Source organism: Pelophylax lessonae (genome assembly GCF_965119305.1).
Source record: "Pelophylax lessonae genome assembly, chromosome: 5".
Taxonomy (NCBI): Eukaryota; Metazoa; Chordata; class Amphibia; order Anura; family Ranidae; genus Pelophylax; species Pelophylax lessonae.
Window position 1 is genome coordinate 464,714,509 of NC_138772.1, and position 14,362 is coordinate 464,728,870.

The 14,362-nt window shown below is 40.8% G+C and overlaps 1 protein-coding gene across 2 annotated transcripts in view; it reads right to left on the reverse strand.

The window, feature by feature from the left end:
- The window catches only part of LOC309556387 (b(0,+)-type amino acid transporter 1-like), a 138,670-nt gene that overhangs the window by 9,338 nt on the left and 114,970 nt on the right, over positions 1-14,362 (reverse strand). For both annotated transcript variants that reach the window (XM_082258851.1, XM_082258850.1), the window contains exons 2-3: positions 6,683-6,814; positions 1,369-1,733 (exon numbers count right to left, since the gene is read on the reverse strand). In XM_082258851.1, the coding sequence (XP_082114977.1) occupies positions 1,369-1,733; positions 6,683-6,814 (497 nt within the window). The remainder of the gene's footprint in view (positions 1-1,368; positions 1,734-6,682; positions 6,815-14,362) is intronic.

The window sequence follows — 14,362 nt, forward strand, 5'->3', positions numbered from 1 at the left end:
GCAACGCTGTAGAAGAAATTTTATAAGTGAGCATTTCTTCTTGCAGGTAAGTGCGAACCGGGACAGATCAGAGGCTAGCCATTGTGGAATGTACTAGCCCTGACTGTCCCGGGGGTATGTTCATTGAAAAAATGTTTTTGTGCCCGGAACTCCGCTTACAATTTGTAAAATAATAGATTATATTTTTGTAATGAATTTATGATTTAAGGTATTTCTCCCTCTTTTCTTGTATGTTTCTTTTATATACTGTATATATCTAAAAAAGAACAAACAGGGGTGATACTATAATTTTCTCTATACTTTGTAAAAGATAAGTACAGTAATTTTGTTTAGCCTGTCTTGTGTTTCAAGAGTCTTTATATTGCTTTTACATGTTAGTGTTTGTCTCTGGATCTCCTTTCATCTTTATGATGAACAGAGGTTCCTGCAGAGGATACAGGATGACAGCACAGATTTAAAATATCATACAAAAAATGCAATACGTACATACAATTGTATGTAATTTGGCTTCCACTGTGGCCATATGCAAGTTGGTCTGCTCATTTGGTCACGTGACCTCTCAGAGCTGATGCTGTAAGATGTAAAAAAAAAGTAAAAAAAGTGTGTAAAAAAAGTGTGTCCCAATAAACAATGTCTTTTAGGGACACCCCCACAGTCAATGAGGCACCATTGTACTCTTTGCACAGATATTTCTCCCTAAAGTAATAGGGCTAGTTTGTTGTGTTTGATCATAGATACCTCACTTTCTAAACATGTTTTATTCTGCCTAGTTGTCATGTTAATGCCTTGGATCCAATACTTTCTTATTGTCATGGAAAAAGTATAAAGATTGGGTGTTGAAGGTATGCTGGTTGTGTATTTCAATTATCAGTAATAATTTTAAGGATATGTACTGTACCTAGACTAAATTATGGTCTTAGGAAATTATGTTAATGTGTCTGTGTGCCATCTGTACTGAGTGATTGGGTTAGCAGACCTGGCACTTTCACAGATAAAGGCTATTATGTTTTTGATATCAGATACTGCACTTATAATTGAGTCTCTAGGCTGTATGTTGAAATTACCTTTTTATAGATTATTGTTGCACATATGAGTTCATGGATGCCAAGGTTTCTGTGCTGAGAGTGCGCTCACTGAGTGTTCCCAGCACAGTAACCTAGCTGTCAAAGACAGCTCTTATTCTCTGCCCATGATTGGCCAATTACAGTGATCTCGTGGTCAGGAAGTCCATTCCACCTCCTGTCAAAAGACCCAGTTAAAGGGTAGTTGGGAGGGGGCGGGAAAGGGTTTAGGTTTAAAGAAAAATATACTTTTTCCAAAGTGATACTCTCATTATTACCATTATTCATATTTGGGTTTTTGTCTCACCTTGTATGGGCGCTCCAGATTGGGCTCCCTGAAGCGAAGAACAATCAGGCTAATACAAGTAAGTCCAACTAGGAGCCATGAACAAAAGCTGAAGTAATTAGTTAAGGAGAGGAGGTCAGAAGGTATGACAAATATGCATCCTATCAATGTGGAGATAATCATCGCTGGGGCTGGAGTCAAGTGACGGACATGGAGCATGGAGATAAGTGACGGTAAATGTCCTTCTTTGCTGCCGGCATAATTTAGCCTCCCCAGCATAAACATGCCACCATTGAGAGAACCAAAAATAGAGAGGGCCACTGAGACAGGTATAATCCAGGCCCATGTTGGAATCATTCTATCAGCCCAGGTAACCGAGACGGCAGCTGCAATGACAGATTTGTAAAGAATTATTAGTTTAACCCAACTTGTTCAGAATGTCAGTGAAAAAATGGTTAACTGGCCCCAGAAATCAAAAATCAAGTATTACCAAGTATTTTCTACACAGTACTCTATACCCTAATACATGTCTGTCTAGCAAACTTATAACTAAGGGGAAAGTATAGAGTATTTTCTGTGAGTATATACTGTATATTGAGTTATTCTTAGGTTTAAAGCTGAAATGTATTCTGCTTATATTTTCCTTTCTCTTCAAGCTTAACTCCAAGTATGTATATTTTATATATATATATATATATATATATATATATATATATATATATATATATATATATATATATATATATTTTTTTTTTTTTTTTTTTGCATAATTACATTGGTCCAGCTTGGACAAATGTAAGTATATTCATCCCATACCTGAGGGACCACTGTGGAAGCAGAGATTCATTGAATTAGTTGGCAGTGATCATCTCAGTCTTCCAGGTCCTGTGCTGGAAAATACAAAGCGTTCTATGAATTGCAACCGTATACAAGACCTGGAAAACCTCTGCGATCACTGTTGTAGCAGCAACTACCACAGTGATTTTTCACGTTCACAATGGTCACACAGGTATGGAATATGTATGCTTACATTGGCCCAAGCTGGACCAATTTAACTAAAACCCACATCTGGAGTTTAGCTTTAAAGTGTATTGCACACTTCAGTTTTGACAGCCAGTTCTTTTACCTTGATGTGCACTGCCCAGATTTTAATGCTGGCACAGAGGCTATAAAAATGGCACAGGGGGCCTACCATAAAAAATCCAAATATCCCTATGCCCTGGTGACCAAAATACTGAAGAGGCTGAAATGTGGTGATGAAACAAGATGAAATCTACAGTTCAACTGAAACAACAACTAAAAAAGGGGGCAGCAGATAGAAGAAACCCAGCCCCAGATGTATACATACAGCATCTTAGAATGTGAACCAGCTGACACTTCCTCATTCTGCTTTCCTCTCAATGTTTGCAACTTCCTCTGGTGGTCCATATCCTGGACGCTGCAAAATCATAGCATCTTCAGCCCTGCTGCAGGCCCCAAACCGGAGCTGTTACGTGAACTCTAACTGTGTTGCGGCTTCTCATTGTTTATTACATATTGCCTAAAGTCCCTTATGTTCAATTTTATTTTTATTGGAAGAATAAATAAATTATGCACACTAGGCCGCCTGTGGCTGATTTTATTTCTCAGTGTTGTTCAACTTTTCCTGGTATCAAATCAGGCAGCTAGGCTTTTGTACATTGTACAGAACCCTCCAGTGGATGGTGGATTGATAAGATTGTTTGAAGCTAATTTCTGGATTTGGTCCTGCAGGTCTATGGATTTTTCGACTCGCTGAGGATTTCGAGACTGTTCGAGCTCACCAATTATTTTTCTAGCATTTATTTGTTTTACCATCTAGAATGGTTTTGCATTTATATGAATCTGTTTCTAAGGCATCAAGTGTCCCCTTTCTCTTTACACTCTACACAGTAATTGTTTTACCTGCCAAAAGTTTGTCTGCTGCAGCTGTGCAATATTGCTGAACAGCAAAGAATGTAACTTACCAGAGCATGTAAACAAAACCAAAGTGAATTCCCAGCTTAATTTACTGGCCAGCCTGCAACCAACCAAGTTATCCTGTCTAACAGTATGCATTAAAAACAGGGGTTTAGATTGCACACATTTGCAAATACATACATTAACTGCAGAGCCACTTCACAACATCCCATTATCTGCAGTCCTAACTCTAAATTTTGAGAACCTCCATATAAGCACATGCATACAAATAGATAGGCAGAGGGCAGGTGTGCTGGGGGGAGCCCACCCCTCCTTAAAGGCACATAGCACCAGCATATAGCACAATGAAAGCAAAGGTGTCCAGTGTGTCCCCTCCCTCACCCACCTCTCTCTCTCTTTTTCCTCTGTCTCTCTTTCTCATTCTGCCTCTTTCTCCCTTTCTCTTTTCCTCTCTCTCCATCTTTATTATTCTCTCTCTCTCCCTCCCTCTCTCCCTCTCTACCTTTCCCTCATTTCCCCTCTTCCTCGCTTTCCCTTTCCCTTTTCAACTCTTCCCAGCTCTCCCAATTTGTCTTCCTCACTCTCCCTGTATCTCTTCCTCACTCTCCCTCCCTCACCTACTTCTTTGCTCAACCACTCTCTCTCCCTCACTCTCCTCTCTCTCTCTTCTTCCCTCTCTCTGGTCCTCCCTCTTCCTCGCTCTCCCTTGCTCTCTCTTGTTCTCCCTGTCTCTCTTTCCTTTTCTCTTCATCTTCATCTTTCTCTTCCCAGTTCTTCCTCCCGCACCCTCTCTTTCTTCCCCTCCCTCTATCTCCCTCCCTCTCTTTATCTCTCTCTCTCTTTCCCTCACAATCTCTCTATCTCTCTCTCTATCTTTCTCTCTCTCTTTCTCTATCTTCCTTTCTCTCCATCTCCCTCTCTCTTTCCCTCCCTCTCTTTATCTTCCTTTCTCTCCATCTCTCTCTCTCCCTCTCTCTCTATTCCTCCTTCTCTATCTCTCTTCCTTACCCTCCTTCTCTCTCTCAGTTTGAGAGGCAAAATAGGTGTAGACACACTTTGATTGGTACATGATCTGGATTTCCCAGAATACCAGATTGACAGTGATTTTTTTATAGAGGAAGTAGACTTCCTGTACTGCCTTTTACCTATGTGTAAGCCTATAATAAGGCTTACCTATAGTTAGTGTGCCCGTTTAGGAGATATTTAAATTATAAGATTAGGAGATATTTGAATTATGAGCTAAGTATGCATGTACATTATGACTTTACCTTGCAGGAAAAGACAAAAGCAAATGTCCAGCCAGTAATCCCTGGATCAACAGAAGCAAGCATGCTTTGTTCCCAGTCAGTTTTGGCTGGAGTATACCTTGTTAATTTTTTCATCATTAGGGAGACCTCCCCTCCCTATCCTGTCCCAGTGACACCAAGACAATCAATAAGTGGGTACAGGTGCCTCCAGGACAGGCAAACAAAGAGAATAATAAAGAGAGAATAAACCTCTCCAGTGAGGACAGGAAAAGCATTAAAACTTTACAAATGTAATGTCTGGATATCAGAGAAACATTACCTATATAGTCCTAAGTCTTGTATGTTATTTTAGGCCCTAGACTAACACCAGTGAATGCCTATTGGAAAGTAGTTCAAAAAGAACTCTGCTTGGATGAATACGTGACATACAGGTGGGGGCCAACTAATGGACCTTTTATGCAAAAGGTAATTAAAGTATAACTAAAGGCAAAACTTTTTTTTAGTTTTGGAAAAAGTGGAGAGGGGTTAGAACACCCGTCATATTTTATTGCTGCCTGTGTCCCCATTAGGGAGATTCACCCTCTCTATTGGTCCTGTTTACGAATATCATTGAAAATGAAAGAAAAAAAAAATCACACATTTTGGGTTTTCCCTGAAAAAGTAATAGCGTGGGACACTTACCATGGGTACACTAGTTCTGGTGGTCTGGGGGTCCCCAAGGAATTCCTGTAATTTGCAGGGATTTCCTCTAACTTCCTGTTTGGCTATGGGACAGGTGTCACAAGTTAGCCTATAGTTTTGTCTGTATATTCTTACCTCCTTGCTGCAGTGCTTCTGTTTTTCCTCCCTTCTCATGTGGTGTTTGGGCTTCTCTGTATCCTATGGGCGTCGCCTGCTCCACTGTGGGTTATATATCCTGTTCCTGTCAATTACTTCCTGGGTCACCTCCCTGTTTGCTTCCCTATATATACACAGGCTCAGTGCACTGTTCCTTGCTTGAGCAACATCCCTGTTCTCTGAGCTCCTATCTGTGTATCCCTTGGCTATTGTATCTGATCTCCTGTGTACCGACCCGGCTTTGTTTCTCCGTATACGTTTGTCTGCTGCCTGTCCTGACCTCGGCTTGTCTCTTGGATCTCCTTATAGTCTCCTGTTTACCCTGCACACGCCAGCGGTCTCCACATTCTCAGCTGGGCCTACCTGGGAGCCGCGACCTGGTTCCAGTCTGCTGCAAGTCCATCCCCACCATCAGGGGCCCTGGTGAAGAAGCAGGCTGGGGCTTAGACTCCGCGCCCTGGGGAATCCTGAGCTGGGGATCTATAAGGGCTCACTAACACAGACCCGATGACAACAGGAAGCGAAGTGAAATCTCTGCAATGGGACATAGGTGGCGGGAAAAACTGACAGAGGTTCTAACCCTCACTTATTCTATCCAGAATGAAAGAAAAAAAAAGTTTTGCCCATAGTTCTACTTCTACCACAGCCTGGCTATAAAGATCTACCACAATAAAGTTTCCCTGACCAGTTTTCCCTTCATTTTGATTTGAGTCTATGTATGTATAATGCAAGACCAACTTATTTTAGTAGCAAGTCTTCTGATACTATTAGATATACAGTACTATGAGTTTAAAACAAGCAGCTGAGCCCTGACATGGTGGATATTTAGAGTGGGGTTGTGAAAAAATAAGTATACCATTATCTACCACTCTAAAGTTGAACTCGAAGTGTAGACTTTATTGCATAGTTACATTGGTCCTGCTGGAACAGCAATTTTCTGTTACTGAAAACCATCCAGAGTGAGCAAATCTCTCTAATTACTATGCAGCTGGGCATCCGCTTTGCGCGCAACTCGAAAAACAGTGGTGATCACTGTAGCAAAGGCGACTACTGCAGTGATTCTCCACTTCACACTGGTCCTACGCCACAGGTATGGCATGTGTATACTTACACTACTGGGCCAATAAAACTATGCAATAAAATCCATACCTGGAGTTCTGCTTTAAACTACTGTATATGTTTTAGAAGGAGTTTTACTTTAAAGTCGCAAATATGTAAGAAACATATGAGTCTAAATTCTCTGCTTATTTTTGAAAAATGTACTAACTCTGTAACAGTATTTTTTCTTTATTATTAAACTTAAGTGAATGTACCTGAGGATATAAGCTCTTTGGGTGTCAGAACGGTGAGGTATGAGATGTTCACCAGCAAGTAGAAGGCAATCACAGCACACATGGCTGCTACCACACTGCGAGGGATGTTCTTGCTTGGGTTTTTTATTTCCTCTGGAAAATAGAAACAAAAAATAATCAATAAAATGTAGTGCAACCTTTGTCATTGGAAAATGCAGAAAAAGTGATCCATGGCAAAAACCATTGGAATGCTCAGACCTTTTATCAAATGATCTTACTGTCGTGAAATAAAATCTATGGAATAACAGCCACAAGAGGATAACAAATCAAACGTTTGAATCCTTAATATCTCTGGTATTGCTTAGAAGCCCACTTTGATGCTCAGGTGTTCCAGCTCAAAGAGGACTCCAAATAGCCAGCAGTGTTATATTCCAGAAGTGCCAGGGTCTGTGCAGCCATCCCCTAATTGTCAAAACAAGGACTAAAGACACTAATCTGTACACAAAAACCAAAACAACACCTGTACCCGTGTGTCCCTTTGGCACCTGTCAGACACAAGCCTCAAGTGTAACTGGCTGCTTGTTGGCTGGCTGCATGCTCTCTTCTCCTGATGCACACACACACACACAAGGACAGGTTGAGGATCTAACGCTGCATGCAGGATTCCAGCTGACCTTTGGACAGAGGGGATTTTGGAGACAATTGCTTCACATCAGATGGCTCCTGTTGGATATTTCATGATCATACAACTTGAGAACATATGAATATAATATTTACTGTGCTTTTTTATATATCTAATAAAGAATTTTATTGCACATTCCTTGTTTTTGTTTTTCTTAGAAGGGACTTAACTGCACAGCATAATGCTCTGCAGCAAAATGTTGATGCCCCCCTCCTCTACTCAACCCTCCAACAGTTTACTTTAACTCACCCATCTGCTGCATCTTGGCCTGCTTGCTTGTCTACTTCTGTCTACTGCACAAACATGGAGTGAGAGATTAGATGTACCGCTTCAGAGTAGTCCCAGATATTTGTTGCTACATGCCTCACCATCAGGAGACATGCTTTATTAGTAAGTAGGCTTTGGGCAGATGGCTTCTGCTCTTCTTTGCTCTCTTCGGCTTTGAGTAGAGTCTTGTCGCTGACAACAAAATCAGCCAGCCTGAGAGCAAGGTCGTACATATGTCCAGTACTAGCAGAAATGTATCAGTCTATGAACTAGAGCAGGAGTCTCCAAGCTTTCTGAACAAAGGGACAATTTACTGTCCTTCTTTGAGGGGACCGGACTGTGGCTACTGGGAGTAGAAAACCCTCTGGACTCAATAGGAGTAAAGAATGCCCCTACATTGGTGGGAATAATTTTGCCCCATTGTTGGTATCAAGAGAAGAAATAGTGCCCCATCGTTTGTGTCAGTGGGAGGAATATGCCCCATGATTAGTTTCAGTGGAAGGAACAGTGCCCCATCGTCGTGTGTCAGTGGGAGGAATAGTGCCTCATTGTCGGTGTCAGTGGGAGGAATAGTGCCTCATTGTCGGTGTCAGTGGGAGGAATAGTGCCTCATTGTCGGTGTCAGTGGGAGGAATAGTGCCTCATTGTCGGTGTCAGTGGGAGGAATAGTGCCTCATTGTCGGTGTCAGTGGAAGGAATAGTGCTTGATATCAGTGGGAGGAATAATGTCCCAAGGGCATGATAAAATCAAACAAAGGGCCACATCTGGCCCCCGGGCTGTAGTTTTGTGAGGAAAGAAAATAAGCCACTTCCTGATTAACAAACGGTTTCATGATGATAGTCTTGTTAATAACATGGCAAATCTTGTAGGTAGTTGTCAGCTGAAGCTTTTGTTTACTAGTATTAAGTACATGGGGAAGGGTTTGGATCTCTGTCAAGATTTTATTGCTGTCTGTGTCTTGGTTGAAGAGATTCATGCTCTTTTTTTTTTTTTTTTGAAAATAGGTAACAACCACTGTCCCTATGAAAGGAAAGCTTTGAATGGGGACACCATTTACAGTGAGCACTGTCAGAGGTAAAATGTACTCCCACTTTGTGGAAAAGAAATTAGTTTACTATTGTGACACATCTGGGTTTCTTAGCTCAATGGTAGTGCAAAAACAGTGAGTTTATTCCATACCAGATATAGTTTTCAGGGCTTTCCTGCCCACTTTTTTTTAAAGAAACTTAAAAAAGTTCATACAGGTATATCTTCTCATGCAGGTGGTTATAACCATAACTGCAAAAACATAACATTCAGCCTCCTGGCTCTATTGTGGCAGCTTTACTGCTCCAAGTATCTCTTCAGGGTCCTTCCTGAACTTTAGTACCTTTGTTCAGTCCTCTTGACCATGAAACTTGTCCCAGTGTTTATGCACAGACGCTGCACCTAAGCTCTAGGTCTTCCCTACAGCTTCCTAGATGTTCTTTCCCTCATGGACTTTCTCTTAGGCTTGGACCTTCCTCTGTCCTGACTGGGACACCATGGTGCACAAAAGCCCCTCACACGGCTCCCTTCACACACTGACTTCCTCGAAGGGCTAGGGCTCTGAGCTTTATCTCTGGCTCTCATACGAATGTAGCACACCCCTGAGCCATTAGTGTGCTTGCTATCAAGAACAAATGGTGTAAACCTCAATTTCAAACAGTAGCATGGGTTCACCCTGCTACGCTTTCTAGAAACAGAAAAGCTCAATGTGCTCAAACCCTGGTCCCATTCTGGATGGATACGATATGCTGGAACTCAGACTTCTCTTTCTGTGAGCAAACTTCTAACAGTGATATCCAAAGAGTCGGCACTAAGGCTAAATCAAATGAAAGTAAGAACTCCTTTAAATAGACATACTGTACAGTAGGGTTAGAAATACATAAAACCAGACATGGATACAAGTTAAGCCTTTGGCCTTAGTTTAACATATTTATACATAGAGTCAGGTTTATTCATTTGGTAAACTTTCTATTTCGGGTTATTCATAGAATAAATGTTCACGTCATTGTTCTTTCGGTCCCAATATCTCTGTATACTTTCTTTTTACATATCCCTGCACATGCAGAGGCAGTGGGGATGACCCCCATCACTTCTAAATATAGAAAAGTAAATTAAACTTGTTTAAAGTATAACTACACTTTGCAGAATAAAATGAAAAGATCCAGATACCCCAGAGCACAACATTGAAGTTAAAATAAATACATCAGAAATCAACTGTGACTAATTCTGAACTATGTCATTTTATCATGGCATAGCCTTTGTTTGTCTGAAAGCTTAAGTTAAACAGACATGTACACAAAGTACAAAACAACACAAAAATCCAAGAACGTTTTAGTGGGCCTGATTACATCTAATTATAGCTTTACAATACGCAGCGTTGTTACACCAAGCAATTATTGGCATGTATACAATGTTATAGTTGAACATATGTACACTTAGTAAGAAAGCACTCAGCTGGAAAGCTAATTCCTTTTCCACCTAGGGGGTAAACAGCCTGTGTTGTCGATTGTGCAATTAAAGTGCAGCATATTTTAGTTTGCAATAAAATGCACTTAAAAGCAATGAGTCTCATTTACAATATCATTAGAGAATTTCCCATCTGTGAATATATGCTGGAAATAGCTTCCTGGTTAAATACATCAAACCATGTAGCGGAGCATTGTCTTAATAAATTACATTTGGCAGAAATAAGTGATTGGAAAAGTTTAGGATAGCACTTTTATGCTATGAGATGGGAAACTTCCATGTGTGTAAAATTCAGTGGAGACCAAAACTCTACAGATGACAGTATATATACAGTATATACAGGGCTATTTTTCTGCCAGGACGTGGCGGAAGGCAGTTCCGCCACCTCTGGCAGCCCTCTGCATTGTACAGAAGTGGGTAGAGAAAGTTTTCCATACCATTCACTTTCTCCACCGGCTTCTGTATGCTAGCACAGGCATCCACGGCATATGGGCCCTACATGTAATTGATGTGTGCCCTGGGTCCACACACCGCAACTGTTGGCATTATTGGGGGATTTCAGAGGCAGCTATCCCCACCCGATGCCTGTCAGATCAGTGTAGCACAGAAACGAGTGAAGCTCACTGAAACTCCTCCTCGGTTCTGTGCTACACTGATCTGATGGGCGGAGCCACAAGAAGGAAACTGCACAGTAGGCTAAGGAGAGAAAATAAAAAGCCTGATGTGCCTAATAGACTGGAGTCTGCTGCACTGCTCTAATACCAATGCAGGTAAGAGAACTGCAGAGGGAAAGAGGGAGGGGGGGGGGGTTCTGCTTGTGTGCATAGAAAGTAGAGACTTCTGTGAAGTTGTGGATGTTCTGCAGAAGTCAGAGCTGTAAAGGGTGGTGGTTAGATTGTGAAAAGTGAGATCTGTGGGCAGGGGGATTTGTACAGGGTTAAGAAAGCGGGGTTTGGGATTGCAGAGGTTAAAGGTAGGGGGATGTGGTGGTTTAGAGCTGTGGATTGGGGTGAGCTGTAGACAGGGATCCAGAAGTGAAATGTGGAGGGGGAAAGATAATCTGTGGATGGGGGGGCAGAGGTGATTGTGGACTGGGGGTGTAAGCTGCAGATGGGGGGGGGGGGTGCAGAGGTGACACGTTGACAGAGATTAAAAGCGAAGTTGTGGACTGGGGGTGTAAGCTGTGGATGGACTTTTTCACGTATATTATAAAAAAATAAAAAACCCAGTGGTGATTAAATACTACCAAAAGAAAGCTCTATTTGTGTGAAAAAAATTATAAAAAATATGATTGGGTATAGAGTTGCATGACTGAGTAATTATCATTCAAAGTGTGATAACGCTGAAAGCTGAAAATTGGTCTGGGGATGTAACTGCCCTTTATGGAAGTGGTTAAACAGTCTTGGTGACTATTCATTCTTCAATGTGAGCATTTTGATAATGGATGGCACGAGAGCCAAAAAGGTAAGTCATTTATGCTTAAAGCGGAGTTCCGGCCTCAAAAACCACTTTGGGCCATCCACTTGCTGACAATCACCTGAAAAAAAGAAATGGATATTCACGATTTTTATTTTTATTTTTTTTGCTTACCTACCTTGTTATTGAAGAAAATATACTTACTTTTGTTTCACTTCCTCCCTCTGCGGTCGCGGCCCACGCCGTCTCTTCCTATTTGCATTGACTCCTGTGAGCCGAACGTCATCGCTCCCAGGAATCAATGCGCCTGCACCGGCCCCGCTCGTCAGTTCCGGTGCAGGCACATCATTCCCTGTTAAACAGCTTCTGGGCATGCCCAGAAGCTGTGCAGGGATGACGCGTCTGCACCGGAAGTGATGAGCGGGGCAGGTGCAGGGCATTCTGGGACCGAAGAGGACACAGAAGAGGACACCGAAGAGGATGCTCTGGCTTCAGCTGCCCACACCTGAGATGGCAGCGCTGGACAAGACATTTTATAGGTAAGTATTTCTTCTAAAAGGTAAGTGCAACCTGGGATAGTTTAAAGGCTATCCATTATGAAATGCACTAGCCCTGACTGTCCCGGGGGTATTTCTATCTAAAAAAACGTTTCCGAGGCCGGAACTCTGCTTTAACGTGTATTTCTATTTTAAGTTATTATTGCAGGGTTTACCTACAGTGCTAATAACATGCAGTTTGTATCTAAATTGTCAGCTAATTCATAGACTTGCATTTGTGAGAAGAGAAAACTAGAGTTTTTAACCGCTTCCATACAGAGCAGTTAGACACCCTTCCTGCCCAGACCAATTTTCAGCTTTCAGCACTCTCACACTTTGAATGACAATTGCTCAGTCATGCTACACTGTAACCAAACAAAATTTTTATCAATTTTTTCACACAAATAGAGCTTTCTTTTGGTGGTATTTGATCACAACTGGGGTTTTTTTTTTTCGTGATATATGCAAAAAAAGAGCAAAAATTTTGAAAAAAAAAAACACTTTTTTTTAGTTTCAATTATGAAATTTTGCAAAAAATAAATTTTTCTTCATACATTTGGGCCAAAATGTATACTGCTACATGTCTCTGGTAAAATTAACCCAAATTAGTGTATATTATTTAGTCTGTGTGAAAGTTATTGAGTCTAGAAGCTATGGTACCAATTACTGAAAATTGATCACACCAGATGTACTGACTGCCTATCTCCTTTCTTGAGGCCCTGAAATGTCAGGACAGTACAAATACCGACCAAATGACCCCTTTTTGTAAAGTAGACAGTCCAAGGTATTTAGTAAGAGGCATGGTGAGTTTTTTGAAGTTGTAATTTTTTCTCACAATTCTTGGGAAAATGAAGAAAAATTTTTTTTTCTTTTTTTTCCCACAAAGTTGTCAATTTATAAGCTATTTCTAACACATAGCATGTACACAGCAAAAATTACACCCAAAAATACATTTTGCTACTCCTTCCGAGTATGGCGATACCACATGTGTGAGACTTTTACACAGCCTGGCCACAAAAAGAGACTCCACGTCCAAGAAGCACATTCAGGCGTTCTAGGAGCATAAATACACATAAAACTTTCTTACTACCTATCACACTTTTCAAGGCCCTAGAGCACCAATACAATGGAAAAGTCCACAAAATGACCCCATTTTGGAAAGCAAACACTCCAACGTATATTCTATGAGGCATTATGGGTCGTTTGAACGTGTCATTTTTTTCCACAGGTTTTTGGAAAATGTGGGGAAAAAAATGAAAACTTTTTTTTTTTTACACAAAGTTGTCAATTTATAGGATATTCCTAACACATAGCATGTACACAGCAAAAATGACACCCCAAAATACATTCTGCCACTCCTCCTGAGTATGGCAATACCACATGTGTGAGACTTTTTCACAGCCTAGCCATATAGAGGGGCCTAACATCCAAGGAGCATCATCATGCATCCTAGCCACTTGCCTAGGCCTATTTTTGACATTTGGTGTTTACAAGCTAAAATCAGTTGTTTTGCTAGAAAACTGCTTAGAACCCCCAAACATTATATATTTTTTTTTAGCAGAGACCCTAGAGAATAAAATGGAGATTATTGCAATATTTTTTTATCACACTGTATTTGCGTAGCGGTCTTCCAAACGCAATTTTTTTGGAAAAAATTCACTTTTTTAAATTAAAAAATAAGAAACCAGTAAAGTTAGCCCAATGTTTTTCCATAATGTGAAAGATAATGTTACGCCGAGTAAATGGATACCCAACATGTCATGTTTCAAAATTGCGCACGCTCACGGAATGGTGACAAACTTTGGTACTTAAAAATCCCCATAGGCGACAATTTAAAAATTTCTACAGGTTGCCATCTTTGAGTTACAGAGGAGGTCTAGGGCTCAAATTATTCCCCTTGCTCTAACGATCGCGGCGATACCTCACATGTGTGGTTTGAACACCGTTTACATATGTGGGCGGGGTTTCTGTATGCATTCGCTTCTGCGCACGAGCTAACGGGGACAGGGCGCTTTAATTTTTTTTTTTTACTATTTATTTTATTTATTATTTTTTATTTTTACACCGTTTAAAAAAAAAAAAAAATTGATCATTTTTATTTCTATTAAAAGAAATGTAAATATTCCTCGTAATAGAAATAGGCACGACAGGACCTCTTTTTTGTGAGATCTGGGGTCAAAAAGTCCTCAGATCTCACAAGTACACTAAAAGATAGAAAAAAAAAAAAAATTATAATATAAAATGAAAAAAAAAAAAATGGACCTTTAAACCGGTTGCTAGGCAACAACATTTTCCGTAGCTCCGGT